The sequence below is a fragment of the Sciurus carolinensis genome, chromosome 4 (assembly GCF_902686445.1).
Source record: "Sciurus carolinensis chromosome 4, mSciCar1.2, whole genome shotgun sequence".
NCBI lineage: Eukaryota > Metazoa > Chordata > Mammalia > Rodentia > Sciuridae > Sciurus > Sciurus carolinensis.
In genome coordinates, this window is record NC_062216.1 from 151301804 (window position 1) to 151327758 (window position 25955).

Sequence of the window (25955 nt, forward strand, 5' to 3'; positions counted from 1 at the left end):
GAAAACTGCTCGGGATGTTAACTTGCCTAGAGAGCTGAAAAGGCAGGATGATGGAAAGGCCAGGGCACAGAGCCCTGAACCCGCTCCACGGCCAAGACCTTGGGGAAAGCGTGTCGGAGCCGTCCAGGTGATGGTGGTGATGCACCTCCAACATTGGACTGGTTCGGTGCACACGCCACCAAACAAAAGTGCTTTGTAAAAACCAAAGCGGCACAAACAAGAACTCCCGTGGGTGGCCTGCTCACTCTCCAACTGCCCAGTCATGGGCAACCCACGTCCTCCTTGTCTTCCCATTTCCGCTGCGAGCTCACCTAGCTTCCCCCTTCCACAGCCTAGGACTCCTTGCCAAGTCTGACTGTGAATGACCACCATCTTCCCTCCCCCAGGGCTTAAGAAAGGGCCGCACGGCACCTACTGCCAATTTCTCTGGCACAGAGGACTTGAAATTAGTTTAAAAACTGATTGAGAAGGATGGGGGTTACGGATGAACAGACAGGGCACAAAGGATTTTTAGGGCAGCAAAGCTATTCTGTATGGTGCCGCAATGGTGACCACGTGCCATTACACATTGGTCCAAAGCCACAGAACGTGTAACACCAAGGTGAACCCCAAGGTAGACCAGACTGGCCACTGTGGATACTGGTTCATGGACTGTAACAATGTACTAGTCTGGAGAGGGAGGTTGATAATGGGGGAGGCTGTGCCTATGTGGGGGTAGGAGATATAAATAAATCTGTACCTTTTGCTTGATTTTGCTATAAACCCAAAACTGTTTTAAAAATAAGGTATATTAAAACTGATTAAAAAATTTTTTTTCAGATGTTGGTAGACCTTTATTTTATTCACTTACTTGTATGTAGTGCCGAGAATCGAACCCAGTGCCTCACACATGCCAAGCAAGTGCTCTGCCACTGAGCCACGATCCTTGCACCCCCACATTTGCTACCAAGATGAACTGACGAATGTGAAAATTTAAGAAAAGCTCTTTATTTAACACCAAAGCTAATGTCAAGTGTTTATTTAAAAAAATAATGGCACCTGCTTTGAATTCATTGATGACACCACCATGGGGTGAAGATCTACAGAGAAATTACAATTTTAAGCTGACATGAAACCATGTAGTATTTCACAAAATGGAAATTCACAAGACATCACAATCAATGTTTCCAGTTTCTACTTTCAAAGCCGCTAACTATTGCCTAAATGCATCTTAAGCAGCACATTTTGTTAAACATTTCTCTTAGGACAAACATGGCAGACAAGCTTTAAATAAATTAAAACTGCAACACATAAATCATTCCTAGAACAATCCAGGTACATTACTTTCCCAGCTTTTTATAAACGGAATTGTATTGACTTCGGAACACTGTGGGTTAGTCCTGCCCGCATCTTAGGGGTTACCCAGCTCCTGTTACTCGTCCTTTTTTAAAGCTGCTTATCTACTTTTGTTGTGAAGGGCCCATCTCACTGTTGTCAGTGATTTATCTTTAGAGACCCACTCACTTATAGCGCTTGTGCTGGCCTCCTTACCTCTCCAGATAAGCCCCAAATCTAAAATAATGTCTTGCCTCCACAACCCCAGCCCCTGCCTCAAAATTAAAGAAAATTGCAAAACAGGTTGTTTAATCACACGTTTGTGTTAATATTTGTTTTGTTTCAAACCAATACAATTCTATCTGCATTTAATGTAAAAAAAATGTTCCCATTCAATGCAAAATTATTTTGGTATTTAAAATTCAACCAAAAAGGACAAATGTAATTAGTTGCCTGAGGGAAGCGAGTTCCTTCTGCATTATTGAACCTATAATTACACCTGATATGCTAGAAAAGTGACAGGGGAATAAGCACACACTGGGGGCAAAATCTAAATGAAAACAAGCCTGATGAGGCATGAGGAGGGCCAAAGCCACCTGCATGTTGATGGACAGGATAATTATCAAGCATCTCTGGCCAGAGCGAGAGGGGTGTTTCAGAAGATTTCACCCGGTAGGCTGTCGGGATCATGCGGGCCAGAAATGTGGGGTGACTCTTGTGTCTGCTGTCCAAAATCAGCGCTGGAGAGCTTCGAGGTGTGGCTTCATTATGTGTGTGTGTGTGTGTGTGTGTGTGTAGTGTGTAGTATGTGTGTATGTGTGTGTGTATGTGTGTAAGGGAGAGGATTTTTTCTGGCTTAATCATACTCAAAAGAGGAGTTGAAATAATTGGAAACCCACAAGAGTTTTAAGTTTTTGTTTTGTCTTTAACAAACCATCATCATCCTAGTGATCATGATGATAACAGGTCACCGAAAAACTCAAGTGCTAGCATCCCGCACCTTAAATAGCTCACTAAGGCTCATGGAGCGACAAGGGACTTCACCCATCCAGCAACCGGTGTTCATCTTCAGGCAAGCACAAGATTTTTACTGCCAAGGAAAGGTGCAAACTCAGGGCCAGTTGACTAAAATGTAAATTAAATCTCCAATTCCAGGATATGTCACAGTTATTTCACTATTTTTAACTGTATATTTATAAGATGTCATTTCATTAAGACAACAAACAAGAGAGGTATATTCCTTAAGAGGAGAATAAACTGCAGAGTCTGGAAAAGCAGGTGAGAGAAAAAAGCTTCATGAACTTTCCACAAGACATTTAAATAAATATGCACGTAGGCAGAGTGTATCCAAGTGAAAACAAGGTTACCCGACATTTAATGAGAGTCAATGGAAATATGAATTCTTGAAAAGGAATTCATGATCAAGTCGGATGACTGAGGCCCTCCAGTATTTCAGAATGGAGCCAGTTTGAGGAGGTTCTGTTAACGGCTCCATACTGGAGGGGCAGAGTGTGCTGCTTCCCATTTTCTTCTCTCCTCTCTCTGGGGAGAAGACGCACAGATCACAGGTCTAAGATGTGTCAACTACAGCAAGGGGCTGGCTGAGCCAGAGTGGTATGTGCCCGCACAGAATGGGGTACACTCTCCCTGGGTCCTTCCAGAGCTCTTGGTCTCAAGGTAGAAATCGCACTCATTCCCTCTGAACTACCAGCAGCATTGACACTCACCCCACCGTGGGCATGACCAGAATACACCGCAGAAAGATCCCCGAGTAAGCAAGAGGAGCTCAGCTCCACTCAAGGGTATAAGCTGATAGAATCTGATGCCCACAGGAAAGGGACACCCTGGCCACCAAAATATAAACACAAAAACAAGCACACCATTTTTTCTCCTTTCCTGCTCCGGACCCAGAACCCTTCCTTACCTGTCCGCTGAATTCAATGGATCACAGTGTATAGAGTCAACTTGGGAGCCCTGGGGGTGTCTGATACAGAGAGGGGACATAACCAAGCGATGGGGGTGGGACTAGACAATCCCTTGTCTCCGATTACAAAAAACTTTATAACCAAAGATTTCATGAAATGATGTTTATTATTTTAAAAAAGTTTCAGTCTGGATCAGGGATGATGGTTGAACAGTTGGTGAATTTACTAAAACTACTGAGTCTTCCACTTAAAAAAGTAGCAAGGTTGAGCAGCGTGAGTCTGGCTCACACGGAATGGACTTTGTATTAAATGCTCAACTCTTTCATTCTCTCAAACCGTGGCACTCAGTCACATTTTTTCCAGGAGATTTCCCTAAGAACAACTGTTAGCAAAATATTGCACTTAATTTAAATCCAGGAGATCTGACGTCTTCTGGAAGAAAACGTACATTAATCTGAATCTTCACACCTGCCACGGGCAGATGGGGGTGGGCAGAGGAGGAGGAGAGGAGGAGGGACTGAATAGCAGTTTCCATTAACATCACCTATGTCTTCCTTTTTGTTTATACAGAGAAACAGATTTAAAAGGAAAGTATTATCTGAGCTGAAGTCAAAATTCTCCAAAGAGGACGAAGATATTAACTCGTGAACACTTTCCTTCAGCGGCAGTGTGGGCAATCTATTACCCTGGAACTTGTCTGATCCTAAGAGGCAGATGGCAATCTTGGCTCAGATACTAGATTTTATTTATTTTATTCTTGCTGGCCTTTCACATCCTTAAATGGACCCTCTCAATCTCTGTTCAGGGGAACTGCTCCCACTAATCTGGTCGGGATCCAGTTGGACCAATGTCATATCTTCCTCATGCTTCCAGTGTTCCTACCTCAGTGCATGTTAGTTTCACAAACTACAATTTTGTAGTCCTTCTTCAAGGAAAAACCCTGCAACACAAGCATCGTTAGTTTTCACTTCCTGAATAAGCACTGCCGTCTTCACAGACCCGAGTAAAACCAAAGACACAAAGCAAATCCCATCCTCAAAGGGGGTTTATCACAATTAAGATTTGCCATAACGCGAAACTCTGGAGTGGTTTTCACAGGGCCCAGAATTAACAAAGGCAGTTTGTTGAGGAAATGGAAATATTTCTGCATGCTTTGAAGGCCATTTGCTACGGAGTTCAGATGAAATCCGGTGGTGGTTCCCCGGGAATAAGGGGGCAGCCCCATTCATAAATCCTAGTGTTTTACCATTTAAAGTGCAACAAAACCTGTAAGCCAGACTCTGGTTGGATAAACAGGTGTAGGATTTCCACATTACGAGGTCACACACGATTGACCACTGAACACTGAGTACACAGGGACATATGGTCATTTGTGGACAAGTGGGACAGATTACACAGAGATCTGCTGTATTTCCACAGGCCACAAGTGTTCAGTATTGCCAGCGCCTACACTTCTTCCCTTCCTCAAATCATGTCATATCCTTGCTGTTTACAGGACTCAGAAACACAACCATCAGCAACTGCAAAGCTCAACTGTGATAAAGATTCAAGGAAAAATAGAGGGAGGCCCCGTTTCTTCTGGTTCACTAATTATGCCAAGTACTCGAGAAACAGGGCTTTGCCAAGTGGGGCGCATCAGGTGGGCAGGAAATCTGGTCCAATTAAGGCAGTGAGCAGTGTGTGGAGAGCTCTGATACAGACTCATGTTAACCAAGTACAGGGACCGAGTTGGCAACTGCTACCGAATTAAGAGAATCGTAGTTATTTACACCACACAGCTCCAGTCCTCCTTATAATCTTCCGTCGGCACAACTGTTCATTTAAAAATTTGGTAGTTTTCGCAGAGTTTTCATTAAAATAAAAACTTGAGAGAACGTGAAGGCAGGAACCAGAGGCTTCATCTTGGTATTATTATTCTTTCTATGGCACACAGAATGTGGTCCCAGTTTTTGCAGAATATTGCAAGAATCGTCACAGCAAAGAAGGTGCCAAGAATGTGGAAGCGGCTCTTCATCATGGGCGAGACGAACTTGGCGATGGTGGACACGCACACCAGGATGACCGTCATGAAGGCCAGGACCACGTTGATGCACTTCCCCAGGAGCACCCTGGCGTTCACCGCGTCCGTCTGCAGGGTTTGCTGCTCCTGCTGGTGGAGCTCCAGCTTAGAAATGCGAGTCTGGCAGGACTCCAGGGCTTCCTGTGGGCAAGAGGACAGCGAGGATCAAACGCTGCTGAGGTCACACTCACACAGAGGCACACGCCCCAGCTCAAAACCTCTAACGCCCGGGCTGCTGCAAATCCCCAAACTGACAATGGGGGTGATGACAGACAAAGCCGAAAAACGAGAATCCCAAGGCTTGTTTTAGCCTGCTTTTCAGGCACCGAATGAGCATGTGCACACAACCACGAAACACCATTAATGAAGAATCATGGCTAAGAGTTTGGACTCCACCTATATTTGAAATACTGGCATCTGTTGGTACCATCAGGGGCAAACCAGAGAAGGGGTGGGCCGGGACTGCATGCTGTGACAGCAGATTGCTTCACCGCTGGCCCCACGGCTAGCTCTCACTTCCACCGCTCAGGGCCTGTGCAGCGACTATGGAGGAAGGCGAGAGGAGGGCGGGCAGGGCGGATGGTGGGGCAGCTCTGTCCCCGCTGGATCTTTGAAGGCTGAGTTCCTCGGGCCACCACTCCAGGCTACCTTCCTAGATGTGCATTCCAAGGTCCGACTGCTAAGTCATGAGGATGCTGCTGCATCTCTCGATGGCAGTCCCTTCTGACACCAACGGTCCACCAGAGCTCCCTGGAAGCTGCTCCAGGCCAACAGGCGCACTGTGCGTTCCCGTTCTGCACCTGCCCTGGGCCTGCTCTAACTCTCCCTTCCTGCACTCCTCAGATTGTGAGGCACCACGATCCCCCCACCAGAAGCCCGAGAGGCTCCCGGGACACGCTCTCATCTAATCCATGACCTGCTCCACCCGTAACATCCATGTCCATCTCAATCGGTCCGTCTCTCTCCTCCCAATTGTCACCCAATCTGTCACCAGGCTCTCTCACCTGCAAAGACTGGACACAAATCTCCCCACAAACCCTCATGTCCCAACCCATGAATCTACCTTCCTTCTATCAGCCCAAGTGATCTCTTAAAGATGTGGCTCTGTGACACTGCTTTCCTTCATATCATTCAGGTCTTCACCAAGGCTCTCTGAGGTCTATGTGCCTGGCCCAGGTTTGGCGACCAGCTCCTGCCTCACTTAATGCCAGTCCTCTGGCCCCTCACCATGTTCTGGGCAAGCTGGCTTTTTCCAAGTTCTGAAAAGGACCGTATGCTTATGTCCGGGCCTTTACACTTGCTGTGTACTCTGTCTGTAATGTGTCTCCCCCACTCCTGCCTCTCTACCTGTGGACTTCCCACCAGACTTTCAGGTTGCACCTTGCATGGCACGCCCTGAGGGAAGCTGTCCCTCCGGACAGGAGGTGTGAGACGGGGCCTGGGCTCTGCACAGCACTTCACTTGCTTCACGCCGACTGGCTGAGTATAAAGACCCTGGGTGCCAGGAACAGAATGTGGGGCTTGAGAGAAAAATGCCCGTGAGTCCCTTGGGAGAAAAGGACCTCACTAGAGAGGAAGGCCCCTTCAGTTCATTAGCCTGATGTCCAAATCATCTGCCAATGTGTTTATGCAACTAAAATAGTCATCCCTGCAGGTTTTAAGGAAGCATAATGGCTTCAACGTTGATTTGCTTTTCTTCTGCTGAATATGTGCTATGGGCCAAAGAACAGGGTTCTGTTACTATAGTAACTTTCATCATACTAGGCTACCAACCAAAAGGATAAAACTTCCTCAGATCTTCACATGCTAAACAGCGCCGGCTTCCTGCAATGGCAGGCACGTGCCCAGGAAGCAGGCAAGCTTTCCAGCATCAGGCCTGGGGCTTCCTTCACTACCGACACGGTGTAAAAAGGTGAGAGAACCGGCAAACGCAAACAAACAAAAAGACCCCAAAACAAAAAAACCAACATTTCAGGCACAATCCTTCATCTTTGGGTAGATGATCTGCTTGTACAGATGAATTTTAGAATTGCCTCAGAACTGCTGTTAATTTTTTTTTTTTTAACTAAAAGAAAACCCAAAAATATAAAGTAGTCAAATGAAGCAAGGAATTCTGATTACAGTACCTAGAGATGTCCAGCCCCACAATTTTCAGTATTTCCTTGGATCCCATATTGAACTTACTGGGGATGTGAACACAGGGGTTATATTTAGATACTCTTAATTGGGAATTCAAGGTTAAATGATGGAGGGGCCCTCAATTGCTTAAAACGACAGGACATTGAGTCTCTGTAGGCAGTAGCCCCCCTCATCCATCCCAGCCCACCCCATTACAAGCCTGCCAATGAGAACCAGGGAAACAGGAAAAGATGAAGTTGAGCAGGCTTAGCTGCTGGAGGCCCTGAGGACTGTGGCTACTCAACAAGAAAAAACTGCTGTTAACTACTGACTGGTGGTCATGTGTCTGAAAGATGTATTTTAAATGTATCATCCCATTTGATCTTCTTGACCTTTTGAAATAGAGCTCATTAATATTTCCATTTTATAGATGAAGCAACTGAGGCACAGAAACTTAACATCCAGGGTCTCACAGAGAGCAAATAGCAGAGCTGGGATTTGAAGCCCTGCCGTTATTTACACAGGTGTTCTTTTTACAATTTCAAGCTAGAGATGAAACCAGAAAATGTTGAAATGAACTGCTCTGAATGTTTATGTTCCCTTTGTGAAGTCCCTCCCTTTGTCTTCACCCCTACAATGTTTCTTTAAAAAAAGAGAGAACAATATTAACCCAAACCAGCCCCTAAACATGAAAACTGAATGTTCAAGACACCGCTCAGTGAGACCCCAGACCTGGTCTAAAATAGAATGACCTAATAAACGACTGTACCATCCACCAAACAGCACTTAACAATTTAAATGGGTTCAGGCTTCTCAAACCAGTGGGTGGTGAAGGCGTCTCCTAAACCAGGGCGGAGCCGGCAATCCCCCAAGTGTCTCTGGCACCGTGTTCCCCAGGGGCAACGGTTCCTGTTGCCATCTGATGCTTTGGTTTCCAGAATGGTACGAACAGACATCTGGGATTGCACAGGCTCAGCCCTCCACACAGGGTAGAATAAAATGTGTGCACTTGAAACTGCAGCTCACACACTGCAGGAGAAATCACTACCTTCGCATTTCAATTTTTTCCCTTGTAAAGTGAGGCTCACTCAGACTGCTGATGGCCACGGCAGAGCAGGAGCAAACAGCCACTGTCTCCAAAGAAGAGCATTACTGTGGGAGTACGTTTTTTGTTGTTTTTATTTTTTTAAAGGAAAGTGATCCAACAGCCTAGGGCTATTTCATGGCAGTGTTGGTATCACCGTAGGGAATCCTGGAGTGGGCCTTTGTTCATATAGATCCAGGGCTCCCTTCTCTCCAACCACAGGGACCCTACCTGACCCTTCCAGGCCCACCTTTGCCAGGAGGTTCACTCACATTCATTACTGAGGACAGTGTGCAAGCCCTTATTCAGGCACTTCACTTCTCTGTGCCTCAGTCTCTAATCTAAGAAGTGGAGCCAGTAACAGGAACAACCTTAAAGGGTTGTTGAGTAAACGGGGGAAAAGGAGACATGCAAAGGGCTTTGCTTGTGCTGGAACACAGTGTGCTCTCGAATGCTTGAAATTCTTACAAATATGAATGGTGCCTCACAGATGAGCAAACGGGGTCGAGGCTTGCTCAGCTCCATGTAGCTGGTCACAGCAGACCCAGGACTGAAGCCTGAGGTTTTACTGCTGAGCGGCCCTGCCAGTTCCCCTGCTGCATTTCTGTGACCTAGGGTCTTGCAATGTGGCCCTTGCTCACAAGGCCAGAGCCCTTGGCATTGGGTTATTCTCTACCTCGGGAGAAAGTTTCTTGAAAGCGAGGTCTGCCTGATACTTTAAATTTACCCTCCCCCTACCCTATACTGGGGATTGAACTCAGGGGAGCTTTACTGCTGAGCTACATTCCCAGATCTTTTAATTTTTTATTTTGAGAAGGGTCTCACTAAGTTGCTGAGGCTTTAGCCTTAAATGTGCAATCCGCCTACCTCAGGATTCTGAGTTTCTGGGATTACAGGTGTGTGCCACCATGCCTGGATTCATATTTTAATTTTTTAAAAATAATTCTGGGGGGGGCTGGGGAGATAGCTCAGTTGGTAGAGTGCTTGTCTCACAAGCACAAGGCCTTGGGTTCAATCCCCAGCACCGCAAAAAAAAAAAATAATAATAATAATTCTGGGGGGTCTTGCGCTTGAGGTAGATAATAAATACTTGTTAATTGAGTTGGGTAGAAAGTGACAGAATACAGACTTAGCAATGTCTGTCACATGAGCTAATGGGGTCAGCAGGTGAAGAAGAAATGTGTGTGCAGAGAAAAGATTTTGTCCCCCTGCCAGGAATCCCTTAAGGTTTAGGGGGATCAAGTCCTCGACACAGCCCGTCAGGGACTCAGTAGTGTGTATGCCTAACCAGGGGAGGGCAGGTACCTGGATGTCCCGGGAGCGCTCATAGGCCTGGTAGGCCACCTTCTCCTCGGCGCTGGCCAGCTCCTGTTTCAGGTTGGCCGTCTCATGCTGGTGCAGGTCTGTCAGGTCATGCAGCTGGTCTTCCAGGCGCTCATACCTTGACAGAGACAGGAGCCAGTTCTGAGCACGATATTTCACAGGTCTTAGAACAGCATACGCTAGAATGATGTCCTTTCAATCTTACCGCTGCCAGGGCCCCTTAGTTTGTTTCCATCCCGTGGCAGACCATTTTTTCAAAAATTATAACATGTGGGGAACATGTTTTGGGATAGCCCTGAATTCTAGCTTTAGAAAGAACTGGTCTCGGGGGTCTTAATGTTGTCCTCATCTTCGAGGTTTTGCACAACCCCAAATCTGGCTTCTCTACCAACGCCACACTAGCACCTGAACTGGCTGCGCGGACAAAGAACAGACCTTGTGGGTGACACATTCACCAGGGCTGCGCAGGACCCTGCTCAAGGCAAGGACCCACCAAATCTGCGGTGGTTTCTCCATCTTCTGGCCCCATAGTCCCTGGAGGTTCATGGCCAAAGCCACAAAGAAAGAGTGATGCTCTCAGTATCAGTCTCTACTCTGCAGCTAATTCACCATTGCCCAGAATATATACTCATATGGATGTTTTTTGGCTCTTGGAACTTAAAGTCAATAAAATCTTAAGCCTATTACAAAGTACAGATGGCTTATCAGGTGGCATTTCTAAAAGTACAAATCTAAAGTAAGAGGAATACCAAGATTCCTGTTCCCATGCCCTTCCCCCACCTCAAAGAGGACTTGTTTATAGTTTGAAACCTTATGTCTGCTTTAAACAGAATGCACTGTTTGGGGAAGAGACTTAGTTTGGAATGATTTTGATCAATGCCAGTTCTAGATGTTTAAAATGTGGCTCACCTGAGACTCATTTTTTTTAAAAGGAAACAAAAAGTCTTAATTCAGATTTAATGATTTTCTTCAGGTATGGCTATAGAGGTGCCCAATATTGCAACTGTTGTAAATAATCCTTTTAAAGGTCTCTTAAGTAATATATGGAGCGGGGATTACAAACTTTTTTTTGGCACCAGGAATTGAACCCAGGTGCTTGATCACTAAGCCACATCCCCAGCCTGTTTTATTTTTATTTTTGAGACAGGGTCTTGCTAAGTTGCTGAGATTACAGGAATGCACCACTGTGCCCAGCTTAAGACTACTTTTGAAAACTATTTAGGGTGAAAAAAATTTAATGAATAAATACTGCATATAAAAATACATAAAAGACTTCAAGCCCAACATACCAAATAAAATCTACCTTGTTGTACAATGAATTAATTTTTTATTTGACTGTTACAATGGAGAGAAATCAAATACAGACCTCTGAATTAGTGTTAATAGAACTATAACAGAAGTCTACTGAACCAGTATCTTAATATGTGCATGAGTCAGACTGTACCATGATATTTTAAGAGACCCACGCATATAATGTCTTTCTCCAATTGTTACAAATCATGAAAATTGGAATTATGAAGGATGGAAAGAACTATTGATCCCTAAATGCCTTTTGATCTATATCCATAATTATTGAAAACACAGTCATCAAAATATCACTTTCACGTAGACAAGCTCTGCAGTGAGTAACTCATGCTTCTAGAGAGTTCCAGAAGAACACTTTGACGTACCTGTACCTTTCCTCCTGCAGAGTCTGAGAAATGAAACCATATTCCCTCTTAAACTGCACCTTCAGTGCCTCGATGTCCTCTGCCAGCTGGGCCTGGGTGTCCTTGATCTCCCGCAGCTCCTCCAGGATCATGGTGAGCTTCCCCTGGCTGTCCAGCGTGCCAGCCCCGCCAGCCCCGAAGGACTGGTTCCCATTGCTGTCTGCCGAACCTGACGTGCCACTGGAACACTCGTCGTCACTGCCGTACTTGGGCTTGTTCACAATGGTGGCGCTGCCCCCGTAAGCCCTGGCACTTGCCTCAGGCCTGAACTCCTCTAAGGAATTTTTTAAGTGCGCGATGTTGTCGGCACTGCCAAACTTGTTCCGCATCAAGTTGGCAAACTCTCTGGACTTATTGAAAACAAACACAGGTGGAGTGAGGGATACCCCTGGCATGCCCGATTTACTGCTCTCCATGCCATGGGGGGCAGTTCGAGACTTTACTTGGGCCTCCTTCAAAGAGTGCTGTATGTCCTTCAGGTTGTCTTTGGAAATGTCCTTGGAGCTCCTGGAGGCTCCATTCTGCTCGATCTCTCTGAGCTTTCTGTGATACTGCTCTAACTTCTTCTGCAGCTGCGCAATGGAGTGAGCCGACTTCTGGTTCTTCTTCTCAAAGACTTGTTTGATGCGCCCGGCCTGCTGCTTGTCGGCGCTGTTGACCAGTTTCAAATACTCTGCCACGTTCCCATCGCGGGACGTCTGCTCAATTTTTATCTGTTCTGTTACCTTCAGGATTTTTTGTTTCAGGTTGTCTGCACTCAGTTTGACCTTGCGGAAGTCCAGGATGCCATCTGGGACGTCAAAGTTGAGGTTGGTGTCCGACCCCCCACGGCGTATGTTCAGGGGCAGGCTTAAGGTATTCATGTCATGACGTTCCACCTGAAAGAGACGGAAGAAAGCACTTTAGCACCTGATGTCGAGGAGGCGGTTACTGTGACAGGATCTATGTGCATGTGACAAACGTATTTTAAGCTCCAGGTTTTCAAAGTGCAGGTTTCGTGGGGTCAACACTCCCTACTGTCCAACTTGAAGACAGGGCGTCCCATTTGCTGACAGATGAGATGATAACTGTCAGCTACCAGTATGGAAAATGCAGAATGGAATAAGGTCACCAGTCTGTCCTGGTTTCGCAAAGTGACTGGGAGGCCTGTCATGCCCTGTTACCATTATGGGAAATGCATCTAATTTGGAAATTACTTGTTGGCCAGGAGAAGGAACAAAGAAGAAAAAAGGAAGTAAAGATCCAGCAGGTACATCCATCAGCACAGGAAAATTATTTTTTTTTAAACATATGTGATTGAAAACATGGTGCAAGATAAACTTTAATAACTGAATAAAACAACAGAATCTAGAAACAGAAACAAGGAACTCCAAACCATAATAACAGTGATTTTTTTTTTTTTTTTAAAGAAACAATGCCAATACAAAACCTACGTGGAAGAGCTATCTCACTTACAGGCCACAGAGGGAAAAGAGCCACAAAGGAGCCCTGAGCACCCTCAAGGGAAGTGGAAGTGCCCACAAAGGAAAGAGGTACCAGGTCCCGTGGGTGCTTCACAGGTGTTGCTGTTATGGTCTGGATGTGAAATGTCCCCCAAAGGCTCACACATGAGACAATGCAAGAGGATTCAGGAGGGAAATGATTGCGTTGTGAGAGCCTTGACCCAATTGGTGAATTAATCACCTGATGGGATTAACTGAGTGGTAACTGTGAAGTAGAATTGGGGACAGGCTGTTAATGTTGAAATAGTGGATCGGGTCAAATCGAGGAAATGGAGGCTATGAAAGCCATCTGCTCCTGGAAGTTGGAGACTTCTTGGAGAATGGAATGTCAAGGATCTGCGGAGTCCACTGATTACCAAATCTACCTGCCCTTATCAAGGACTGCAGGCAAGGAGCTAATTAGTGCCCCCTGAGCCCTTGCCTGGCTGAATCACTTTGGCCCTCCCCCCGCCCATCGCTTCTCACTTTTTGCATCTCACCTGCAAAACCAGGCCTAGTGACATAGGCAGGAAGGAGAGATAAGTGGAGAGAGAACTGGAGAACAAAAGAGACCTTAACCTATAAAAGATGTAGGGCGTACTCACTTCTTGGGACTCTAGAACATCAGTCATGGCCCCCTTCTCCCTCCTGGGAGAAGTTTGTATTATTACCTTTAAATAAAACCTGCTTAATATGCTTGCCTTGGCATGCTTCTCTAGTGTTCAAACTTCAACATTAGAGGGAGCAGAACTCGTCACCGGTCAACAGTGGTATCAACTGGAGGCAGGTGGCATGTGGCTGGAGGAGGTGAGCATTGGGGGCTTGGCTTTGGGGTGTATATTTTGTGTCTGGCGAGTAGAGTCTCCCTCTGCTTCCTTGCACCGTGTGAGCTGCTTCCCTCTGCCACACTCTTCCACCATGATGTTCAGCCTCACCTTGAACCCTGAGGAATGGAAACGCCTTCTATGGACTAAGATCTCTGAAACCATGAGCCCTCAACTTTTCCACCTCTACATTTATTCTGGTTGGGTCCTTTAGTCACAGCAGCTAAAAAGCTGACTAAAACAGTCCTCTTGTTGGAACCACACTCCTGTGCCAGGCCAAGAATGTGCTCAATCCTTAGAAACTGAGGGTTCCAAGAGTCAGGATTGAATCTACATCGCCTAACTCTAGTCCTCTTGCCACGTGAAGATGCCCTACTATAATATCCTCAGTGGATGAACGTTGGGTCTCTGCAGAGTTTAAGCACCATCTCCAAACGATGATTCATAAGATCTAAACTAAGCATCTTAGTTTGTCAACTTAACAATCCTTCGATCAGAATAAAGCCATGATACAGGGTCTCAAGCGAAACCCAAGGGGAGACAAAACAATATTCAGCACAAGTTACCTTTTCTCCTTTAAGGGACTAAACAGGCTGATCAGCAAAAACTTAGCAAGGAATTAACTCAATGGACCTCAGAGTGCTTACAGTGACCGAGATTTGGATACAGACCATTTTTAACAATGATACATGCTACGGGATAAATCCTGCCTACTGCTTTATCATAACCTCAGAAGGGAGCCCAACAGACAGCAGGACACAATCCCAACCCAGCGGGTCAGGCCTCCTCCATTACTTAAAAAGTTTGTTAATGTTACTTCTTGGCTCCTTCTTCCCATATCCAATTTGCATAAATGACACTGGTTGCTTTATCTGTCAAAAGAGCATCATGTAGGAAAGCTGGAAGGAAATAAAAGCCAAATCTCTAAGTCTAGAAAACAGGATGTCTGAAAAAAGTACAGAGGAATTGTGACTTCAGGTAGCCAAGACACAGGGTGAGGGGTTGGGGTAGCTCAGTGGCAGAGTGCTTGCCCAGCGCATGTGAGGCACTGGGTTCGATCCTCAGCACTACATAACAAACAAAAGCATTCTGTTCATCTACAACTATTTAAAAAAAAAAAAAAAAAAAAGACATAGGGTGAGTATTAGGGGAATAGGGTGAGTGTTAGGGGACAAAGAGAGTTCCCAGCGATCTTCAAGTCCTAGAGGGAGACCACGGGAAGCTCGAGGAAGCTATTGCCTGTAGCTCATTAGTGGACCCAAACAAACAGGCCCAAATAATACCAACAAAGAACACAGGAAATGTCCATTTGGAACAGAAAGGGTGATTAACGGCACAGCACTGTCAGCGGACTTAGGAGCTTGGTCACACTAGAGGCATCAGGTCTGATCACACTGCTTCTTAGAAACCTTGGCTCCCCAAGGCCTTGCAAATGAAACAGTACAACCTGGCCACCCTATGGCCCTGTCACCTTTCAGGCCTCACTAGTTTCTGAAGGATGTCATTCATCTTCAGTGAGCCAGACCACCCACTATTACTCTCACCGTTTTTTATTTTATTTTTTTGTATTGGGGATTGAATCCAGAGGTGCTCAATCACTGAGCCACATCCCCAGGTCCTTTTCTTCTGAGACAGGGCCTCGCTAAGTTGCTGAGGCTGGCTTTGAACCTGCGATCCCCCTGCCTCAGCCTCCTGAGCTGCTGGGATGACAGGCGTGCACCACTGCACCTGGCTATCCGCTGCTGCTTGTGAACTCCCTGCACGTTCTCTTGCTCCCATTTCATGTGCGCCTTCTTCCAAGAAGCTCTGTCTAGCCCCAGGGAACCTGCTCCTCCTGCAGTTGGGTGCTCATGCTGCAGCGCCGCTCACCCTCAGCTGTGCGTTAACCCCCAGTAGACTGCAGGGCAGTGACCCAGGAGAGGGGGTGGCGGAGCTGCACCCAGCCTGAGGTCTCCTGTCTCTCATCCACGGGGGGCTGTCCACAGGTGTGTGAAGAGTCACAGTGACACCACCCTCTACTCCAAGGCGTCTTCCACTTAAACGTATGCCTATGCACTGCTGTGGCTAAAGGCCTGACCAGAACAACTGAGGAGCTGGAAAAAAGTTTATGTAGGGGCTCACAGTTTCAGAGGTCTCAGCTGGCTCCATTCCTCAGGGCTTGAGGTGAGGCTGAGCATCACGCTGGAAGAGTGTGGCAGAGGGAAGTAGCTCACGTTGTGATCGGGAAGCAGAGAGAGACTCCACTTGCCAGATACAAATACATAGCCCAAAGGCCACGCCCCCAAGGACCACCTCCTCCAGCCACACCCTACCTGCCTTCAGTCGCCACTCAGCTAACCCCATCAGGGGATTAATTCACTGATCAGATTAAGGCTCTCATGACCTAATCATTTCTCCTCTAAACCTTCTTGCACAGTCTCACACGAGTTTCTGGGGGCACTTCATGCCCAAACCGTAACAACACTAAAGTCATTTAAGATACATGTTCACAGAATAAAATATAAGTTCTGCCCAGTAGCTCTGACAACTCCAGGTGGAGATTCCCTCCACCCAATACCCAGGTAATACATGCTGCACCATTTCAAACTGATTCGACAAGAGTTCTTTCTGAATATTAATGTGCAACGAGATATACACACATGAATAAGGATCTTTAAACTTTAATTGAAGTAAATTTACACTCAGAAAAGAGCACACGTACATCATGCAATGCATTTTTACAAACTGAATGTGCTGTGTAACGGGCACCCAATTAAACAGAGCAGAGGCCCTGTACCCCCTTCAATCACAATTAACACCCCACCACCAGGGTAACCATGACCCACACTTTCATAAGCGTACGTAGTTTTGCCTGTTATACACATGCTCTTTTGCTGCTTTACACTCAACATTCTAAGTTCTATAAGAACTCATTCTTGCCCTCTGGAGCTCACAGATCAGATCAGATTAAGTTGTATAAAATTAAAAATTTTTAAAAAATCTGCTTGACATTCTTTTTTGGTAATAGAGGTTGAACTCAGGGGTGCTCTATCACTTGAGTTACATCCTCAGCCCTTTTAAAACATTTTTTACTTTGAGACAGGATCTCAACAATTTGCTGAGGCTGGCCTTGAATGTGTGATCCTCCTGCCTCAGCCTCCCCAGTCACTGGAATTACAGGTGTGTGCCACCATGCCTGGCACCCTGACATTCTCTACTGAGAAATCCTCTCCCCCATTTGAAGAGAGAAAGGTTTACATGTTACCTTACCAAACTCAGCAGCAAGTCACCACCTGCTCTTCCTCCTTTAGTTCCTCTGCAGGGCTAGCCAGCTAACTGGGTTGTCTTGATGCAATTAGCGTGGTTCTCTTACAGACTGTGGCTGGCCAGCTCCTCTGCAGGGTTTATGCAGAGGTCTGGCTGACTTTTGCCTTACTTCAAAGTCCTAACAATGCTTGGCATGTCCTCAAGAGCCAGACTCGGGGGAAGCAACCGTATTAAAAGCCAAATCATCAATCTTACTGCTTGTCAGCAAGTCTCAGGTGAAAATGTTTGATGTGGGTATAAAGTTAGAGCTATTTAGGAGCTGTACCTTTTGGCCTTTTATGGCCTGAGCACTGCATGGATAATTGAGAGTCAGTCATAAACATTACTGTTCAATGCTCATAAATTCCTTCAGCACAAACTGAAACTAGTGTACGTGCTAGGAAAAAGCTGTGAGTCCTGTACCTGGGCCTAACCTGGACTTGGCACTGGCTCTATAGGGCGCACCTGATGGTGCAGCCAGGCTTCCGGGTCGGGATGTGAGAACAAAGGTTCCCAGATCACCTGGAGTCCACATGCTGGTGGACTAAGTGGACCAGGAGACATGGGCTCGTTTTGGCACTGACATTCACTAGCTGGCTATGTGTTCTTGGGTGAATTAAGTTGGGTCAGTGGGTTTCCACTTCCTAATCTACAGAATAAGGAGACAGAAGCAAACAGCTCAGCGTTGATACTTGCATAATTCTAGGAAATGTTAATTCAAGTTATTTTATTGTGTGACAGACTGCAATATAGTCAAGATTGCCTGCCATATAGTCATGACAGACTGCTTTGGTTTTAATTTCACCCTTATGGGCTGTGTGACCTTGGAAGTAACTTATCTTTGCCTCAGTTTCTTCTTCTAAAATAGGACACAATGACTTCTCAAAGAGAAATTGTGAGGATTAAATGAGATAATGCATGTAAAGTGCTTAAAAATCTCCTAGCATACAGAATGATTTTAACATTTTTTGCTATTTTTATCCAGATTTCACTAAAAAATACAGCTGTATGTGAAATCTTAAAGGAAAACATGCTCCAAAGTATTATAACAATGGTTATTTTTTGCACCATGGGTTACCTGGGGTCATTAAAAAAAAATAACGTCTTTGTATTTTCAAAATGTCTGTTTTGGCAGAAAAGATGTTTTAAAAAATGCCAGCCAGCCTCTTTTAGCCCTCCCAGAGTTCCTGGCTGTTACCACCTTGGAGGAAGGCAGACCACCAGCACCCTGGGGAACACCACTGCTACTTGTGCTTTTCCTTCCGGCAGCAGAGACACTTCTACTGTCACTCAATGTTCTGGAACAAAGGCCGAGGAAGCCTGCGTCCCGGGCAGACGTCAAGGGCTGACCCTGAGTCATCAGGCACAATCCCAGCTCCTGTGCCCCCAAGTCAGCTTCCCTCCACCCTGGGATGCAGTACACCTCACTCAGGGGCTGCCGGAGCTGCTCGGGCTTCCCAGGGGGCGTCTCCCCTCCCGCTCCACACTCGCCCCACAGCCCCAGGAGGAAATCCACAATCAGGGAAGGAAGACCCATGCGGACACACCACCCGCACCCCAAGTCCACAGAACTGGAAGGGAGAAGTGGGGTTCCTGTGAACTCCTGCCATGGTTTGGATGTGGTCTGTCTTCCCCAAAGTTCATGTCTGGAAGCCTGGTCTCCACCGAGGCAGTGTGAGGTGGTGGAACCTCAAGAGGTGGGGCCTTGGGGAGGTGATGAGATCATCGGGGCTCTGCACAGCGGGTGCACTAATGCAGCTCTCACAGCAGTGGACTGGCTTCCTCAAGAGCAGGTGTTACCAAGTGAGGTCACCTCATGCCCTTGGATCCTTCTACGCACGGCAGGTTCCTCACCAGGATGCTGGTGCCAGGCTATGTGGAGCCTCCAGCCCCCAGAATCATGAAACAAATAATCTTTATAAGTTACCCAGCCTCAGATGTTTTGTTATAGCAACAGAAATTGACAAGACAGGGCTGGGGTTGTAGCTCAGTGTCTAGCACGTGTGAGGCACTGGGTATAATCCTCAGCACCACACAAAAATAAATATAGGTACAAGTAAATAAGAAGTTAAATGAAAGAAAGAAATAGATAAGACACTCTGAAGGACATGGACGGAGGCAGGAGTCCTCTGAGGTTCTGGGGGGCATGGGTGACATGAACATACAGAGGCACTGAAAGATAAGAATGATGGGAAGATGACAACCGCCTGCTTAGTCCCAAGGCCAGGTGATAAACCACTTTCTATAGAAAGAAGGCCTGAGCTCAGACGTATAAGAAAGGGTCAGGTCCTTCAAATGGCCGCCAGTCCCAGGGCCACAAGTGTTCCAGGGCACCAGTGGGTGCAGACTTACACACAGCCTACAAGGAGCTCCATTATCTGAAGGCTTTTACAAGTCTTTGTGGCCAGACATCCATGTCACTGTCTTGTTTCAGCTGATCTCTGCTTCAGGTCTGGAGTCAAGGCTATTCCTATGGTTGCCAGTGGCTGTTTTTGTTTGTTTGCTTTTTAAGGTTCATTTCTTGCTCGTGCCAACAAGTGTGCATTCCGCTGCAGGACCCAGGCTGTGCTGGAGGTTCTGGTGCCGGAATGCTGCTGGTGAATCGGCCACAGGATCCCAGGGCTCCTCCCAGAAGAGACACCCCCGTGACTTCCTCTATACTATGCTCCCTGACCATCCCAGGGCTCCCGCCCAGGAGTGAAAGGTCATGCTAGCGATAAGCACAGCACCTACTGTATCGTTAAGCACTCTGGGAGGCAGGTTCTGCTAGTATTACCACTTTACAAACAAGGAAATTAGGAACAGAGACGTTAACGGCGGGGGGCACACAGCGGCTGATGGCACGGCAGGGTGGCAATGCAGGCTGTCTCCAGAGCCTCCTGATTGGGTGCTTTTCCCATGAATCAGGCACTACGAGCCCCATGTTGTATGTATTCATACTTTCTTCAGACCTGTGTTCTGATGAGAACAGCGGCTTGGAAAGAACATATGTTTCCTGAAGTCCCTGGATAATACGGCTCGGCTGGCGCTCGACTGAGATTTATCACACAGGCAGGCTGGCCGGGTGAAGGCCCGTTCTGCGGTGTCCCTGGCATGGCTGCCCAGGCTTGTGCGGGCATGCTGGGCCTCAGTCAAGGGCTCTGTGGGAAACCCCCTCACGCTGGGCCAGGCACCATCATCTCTGCAACGCTCCCTGCACAGCCTGTGGTCGCTTCCAGAAGCTGCCCCCACCTCCGGCTTGACAGAGTCTGGAGAGCCTATTCTTCTTGATCCATAGTCTAAAACAGTGATTTAGGCCAAATGACTTTATGAGGATAAAAAGCTTATTGCTTTTATTGGAACAATGCCCAGACATTTATAATTGCTCTGAGGATGAGATAGAAGCAAAAGGTAAAAACAAGAGCAAGGACCCAGGGAGGAAGTAAGCCCTACCTAAGGACCTAGTAAGAAGTCCTGTGTGTGCCTGGCAAGGTGCCCTCCCTGTGCTGTGGGAAGGGGTGCCGCTCAGCACGGCCCTACAGGGGTCCTCCAGGCGGCTACCAGGATAGGAGCTTCCTACTGTGCTCTCTACTGGTAACATCCACAGAGCTCTAAACCAGCTGCTTCTTGCTCCCCCGTGGACCTGTCCGGCCAGGCAGCGAACGTGGAACCTGGGGAAGCTAACCAGACCACTGCACCTAGCGGCCAACACCTGGTTTTCCTGTTAACTTGGTCTGGAGCTAATCTGTACTGGGGATAACTCTGAAGGTTCAAGCAGCCGCCTCTCTTGTCATCTGCTGATAGAGACCCAGTGCATTCCCGTGGACACCTGCTCAGATGCCTCAATTGCTACATTCTCTGGAAGAAGAAAACCAGGCTTTCCCCCACCATGTGCTAGAAAGGACCAATTTTAGGGATCTTCACCTGGCATCCCAAAGGACATTTTATTAGTAGTGTCTTGGTTAAATGTTTATTCTGATTTCTTTGGACAAGGAACCAATTTCCTTATAGTTCAAGTCTGACAGTAGCACACTGAACTCTAAGTGCACTGTGCACGGGGCGGGGCCGGAGCCGGTAGCTTACTGTGAGGCTTCCCCCCTCAGCATCACTCACAAGGGAAACGCTGCAGCATCCACAGGTAGAGCAGGATCTGGTCACCCTGAGATTGAGGGACATTTGGAACCAGGGCGAGAGGACATGCGTCACTGACAGCCCCCCACTTCCTCTGGAGACTCTGGTGTGTGAATCCACAGTGTAAAGAAGACGAGGCAGTGTTTAAGGGTCTCAAAAAAAAAAAAAAAGTCCTCAAGCATCCTCAAGCATTTGCACACACACTCGATACTGTAATTAGAAATAATTATCTTCTCGTTAAGCCTCTAACATGCGACTCTGGTAATCTACTTTGAGTTACATGCACTAGAAAATACATATTTCTTCAAAATAGCTTATAAGTCACACTTTCAATTAATACAAACTAATCCCTTACAAAATTAGTCTGACTTGGTAAAGACTTGCTACACACTAAATATAGATAAGGATTAAACGAAAGGGGGAAAGGCCAGATTTTAACAGATCATCCCTTGAAGGGCAGCAGGGGAAGGCCATGGTAACGAAGACCAGATGCCCTTACACTGAGCAGCAATGGCAGGTGAAGCCCGGCGATGTCCCCGGGGAGGAAACTGTGGAGGAATGACCTGGGCGGCTGGCTCTAGGAAGAGCTCCGGGGAGCTGGGCACCTGGAATGAGGGCAGTGTGGGAGAGGGAAGCATCCCGCCTGCCAGGACCCCGCTCTCCGGCCTTCCTGAAGGACGCCGGCTCCCTCATGTGGGGCAGGGCAGGGCGAGTTCTGAAGAGGAAGCAGGAAGCCCACTTTTAGGACTAAACACAGAACAAATGTCCACTGAGGCTTTTGGTTCCTAACTCTGAAGGAAAGGGAGAACGAGAGCACCAGGCCCCACATGAAGGCCTTGCAGGAGGGCCGCACCCGCTCACCCACGCTTGCTCATTCCCACTGACATCTGGTCAGCAGGATGGGGACACCTCACTCTGCTCCCAGAGAACCACCCTCAGGACCAAGGGAGTGGAGGCAGCTTGAGAGGGTGAGAAAAATGGGTCTCCAAGGCCCCTGGCCAGTAGGCAAAGAAAAAAGGCCATCCCTGGGGCTGGTCTGCCCATTTCCAAGGACTGTCTGTCTCCTCCTTTTCCTCCCTCACCCCAGAACACACAGGGTGGGCACTCCTGGAAGGAGCATGTGCTTAACAGACTCTGAATGACAAACACCCAGCACCTGTCCTGCAGAGTCTTTCATCTCAAGCAGCTCTCCGCGGGGTGCTTCGTATCCTCTCAGACACTATTATGGTTTGGATGTGAGGTGTCCCCCGAAAGCTCATGTTAGACAATGTAGGAATGTTCACTTGGATTATGGGAACTGTACCCTAATCGGTGGATCAATCCATTTGATGGATTAATAATCTGAAAGGACCACTGTGCTGGATGGTAACTGTAGGCAAGCAGGCTGTGGCTGGAGGACGTGGGTCACGGGGAGGTGCCCTTGGCCTCTGTTTTGTCTTTGGCTTCTTGTCTGCTCCCTTCTTCCTGGCTGTCATGGCTGACAGGTTCCCTTTTTCCACGCCCTTCCACCATGAAGTTCCACCTCATTTTGGGCCCAGAGCAATGGAGTCGGCCGACGGTAGAACTGGACCTCTGAAACCAAGCCCCAAATTAAACTCCTCCTCCTCTAAGTTGCTCTCGTTGGGTATCTGGTCATAGTGATGGAAGCTGACCGACAGACACACAACTGACCTGGCCACTGTGATATTTGGAGCCTGTGCACGAATAACCGCCGAGTGAGGCTGCAGCGGCACACACCCTCCCATGCGCTCCACAAGGCAGGCGCCCTTAGCTCTGCCTGCCAGGTCTGAAAGTGGGGGGCCTCACGTAACTGTGGCTACAGCCTAAAGGACACAGAGCCCAGATGACACCAAAGTCGAGTTCTCCCCTTCATTTTATTCCGTTTGTCTGATGAGCCAGCTGCCCGGAATACTTCCAAGAACTCTGCTATTTCTGTGCTCGCTCCTCTGCTCAGCACAGCCTCCCAGATCTTCCCAATGTTCCTTTCAAGATTCCAACGCTGGCTTTTCCAGGAGACCCTTCCACAAGGCTCACGCCCAGCTGGAATCCGAGGCTTCCTTGGTGCTTTCCTCTAAATTTGCATTTGCCCCTTTAGAGTGCTTCTTCTGTTAGGTATGGTAAGTATTTGCATCGCATTTGCTCTGCATTACTCAGAAGCCTCTCTGAATAGAAGAACTGTCTAATAAGCCACCTGTGTCCATCCCACGCGGCTTCCTTAATAGGACCTTAGTGCTTGTTGAGTGAATTAGTGGTTGACAAACAGCCCAGAGCTCACTGTCCCTCCTGTTTACATTCTCTCAGCTGTTTGCAATGAGATCAAGAATCCGCAGCTGAGGTTGTACCAGACAGGCAGACTGGACTGTGAACTAACTGTTCATGATTTTGATTCATGTGAGAGGTCAAATATTCAGGAACTGGGATGTCCCATGGGTCTCCCAAGCTCCAAGCAGAGTAAAAGTCATCAATTACCAAATGATAAACATTAACACAATGTACAGAATATACAGGTGTGGTCCCTTCCTTCGTTCCTCAATGGCATTTTCCTTGCAGGTTCATCAGGATCACTACCAGGAGCCCAGGTGTCTGCTACTTTGAACATGTTCATATGTTTTGATTCAATCCATTATTTGTGATGGCATAAGGAGGAAGTCCTGTATTGAATTAACTGAAATACTCTAAATTTATCTAATGTACCAGGAAGATTATCAAATGTTGATGCAACATGGATGGACCTAGAGATCTTACTATTAAGTGAAATAAGTCAGGCACAGAAAGACAAGTTCCACATGATCTCAACTCATTTGTGAAATTCTAAAAAAGCTGAGCTCATAGGTCTAGAGAGCACAAAGTAGTTATCAGAGGCCAGGGAGGGGACAGATGGTTTAACAGGTACAATGTCACAGTCAGATAGGAGGAATAAGTTCTGGTGTTGTATTACTTAGAGGCTGATTACAGCTAACAATTCTATAATCCAAGATAGGAGAGTTTTTTTCTTTTTCTTTTTTGATGGTGCTGGGGATAGAACCCTGGGCCTTGCACTTACTTGCTCGGTCATCTAATATGTGGAATACATTGCATTTAAGCATACAGAAACTTTTTGTTTCTGTTTTTTTTTTTTTTTTTTTTTTTTTTTCCTGTGCTGGGGGAATCAATCCTAGGTCTGATGCACGTTAGGCAAGCTCTCCACCACTGAGCTGTACTCCCAGCCCTAGAAGAGAGGATTTTGAACGTAAGTACCACAAAGAAATGATAAATGCTTCAGATGGTAGACAATCTAAGTATTCTGAATTGATCATTACACAATTTATAAATGTATCAAAACATCACACTATAATTACTAAAAATGCATAATTATTATCTGTCATTTCAAAGATTATCAAATGCAGTTTCTTGTTCCTTAGTGAGGTGGGATCGAAGAAACAAAAGATAGGTAAAAGAAGACAAAAGGAAGGACAAGGAAAATGTAACTTTAATCCAACAGCCTTGTGGTAAAGTTCTGTAAACCTTTCCCCCAAGTCAGATGTCTCTCAGGCCTCTCGCTCCCAAATTTCTGGGAACTATGTAAATCTTAAAGTTGCTGAAGATTCACCCATTAATGAAATTTACCCTGCACACTATTAATTAGGCCACAGATATATTTAGAACAGACTGAGTGAAGGAAGATACGATACCCTCATATCATATCTCACCAAAATTTCCTTTTTAAAAAAGAGTCTAAGAACGCTTAAAGCATCTTTTGAGATTGGCCACATTCTCCCCCATATGTGTTTCTGTTTTCCTAAATAAGTCTGTGTCCAATGCATCCTTAAATTCATCTCTGCAAGAACCCCGCTCATCCTGAGTTGAGGGACCCCTCTCTGGGAACTCCTCATATTTCCTCCAGGGACACTAGGAAATCACAGGTCAATAGAACATGAACTGAAAAATACAGGTGGCCTCCGGCCGGAGTATGGCATTCATCAGGCTGGGTTTCATCTCCAGCACAGCCCCACCCCCACCCCCAAAATGAAAAAGTTTTCTATGCTATAAAGCAATGCACTCCAATTCTAGATAAGAGCCACAGTAAGAAATATACTTTTATACTATACGTGTGTGCATATATATACACCCAGGTGTGTGAACATACACACATGGAATTAAACGTTTCATAAAATAATACTTCTCTCTCTCTCTCTCTCTCCCTATATATATATAGGAGCGTACTTCCGCCTTTCAAACTCTAAGATGGAAATGATTTATTTAATGGAAAAAGGTAGACCTTGAGAATGGACCAAGAGAAGACAGGATCTGGGCAAGATAATTCAAATTTAATAAAAACAGGACTGGAGGGCTGGGGCCATAGCTCAGTGGTAGAGCGCTTGCCTTGCACATATGAGGTTGATTCTCAGCACCACATATAAATAAATGAATAAAATAAAGGTACATCAACAACTAAAATATATAAAAAACAGGGCTGGGGATGTAGCTCAGTGGTAGAGCAGTTGCCCAGCATATGCAAGGCCCTGGGTTCAATCCCTAGCACAAAAAATAAAAAAATAAACAAAAGGAAATCACCAATTATGGACTTGACATATAAGCAACAAATAGTTTTCAAAATGTGTCACATACATTATTTTCCCTTTCAAGAACCTGAGGTTAGAATTATTACTCCCATTTTACAGATGGGAAAAGTAAACAGCTTGTCTGGAATCATCAAGGTGGTAAGTGGCAGAGTTGGGATTCC

General features: G+C 46.5%; 1 protein-coding gene across 3 annotated transcripts in view; it reads right to left on the reverse strand.

Annotated features, from left to right (window-relative positions):
* Positions 1-973: 973 nt before the first annotated feature.
* Positions 974-25955, reverse strand: part of Tmcc3 (transmembrane and coiled-coil domain family 3) — a 265021-nt gene continuing 240039 nt past the window's right edge. For all 3 annotated transcript variants that reach the window (XM_047549427.1, XM_047549426.1, XM_047549428.1), the window contains exons 2-4: positions 11494-12410; positions 9806-9941; positions 974-5439 (exon numbers count right to left, since the gene is read on the reverse strand). In XM_047549427.1, coding sequence (XP_047405383.1) covers positions 5137-5439; positions 9806-9941; positions 11494-12410 — 1356 coding nt within the window. In that variant the 3' untranslated portion in view covers positions 974-5136. The remainder of the gene's footprint in view (positions 5440-9805; positions 9942-11493; positions 12411-25955) is intronic.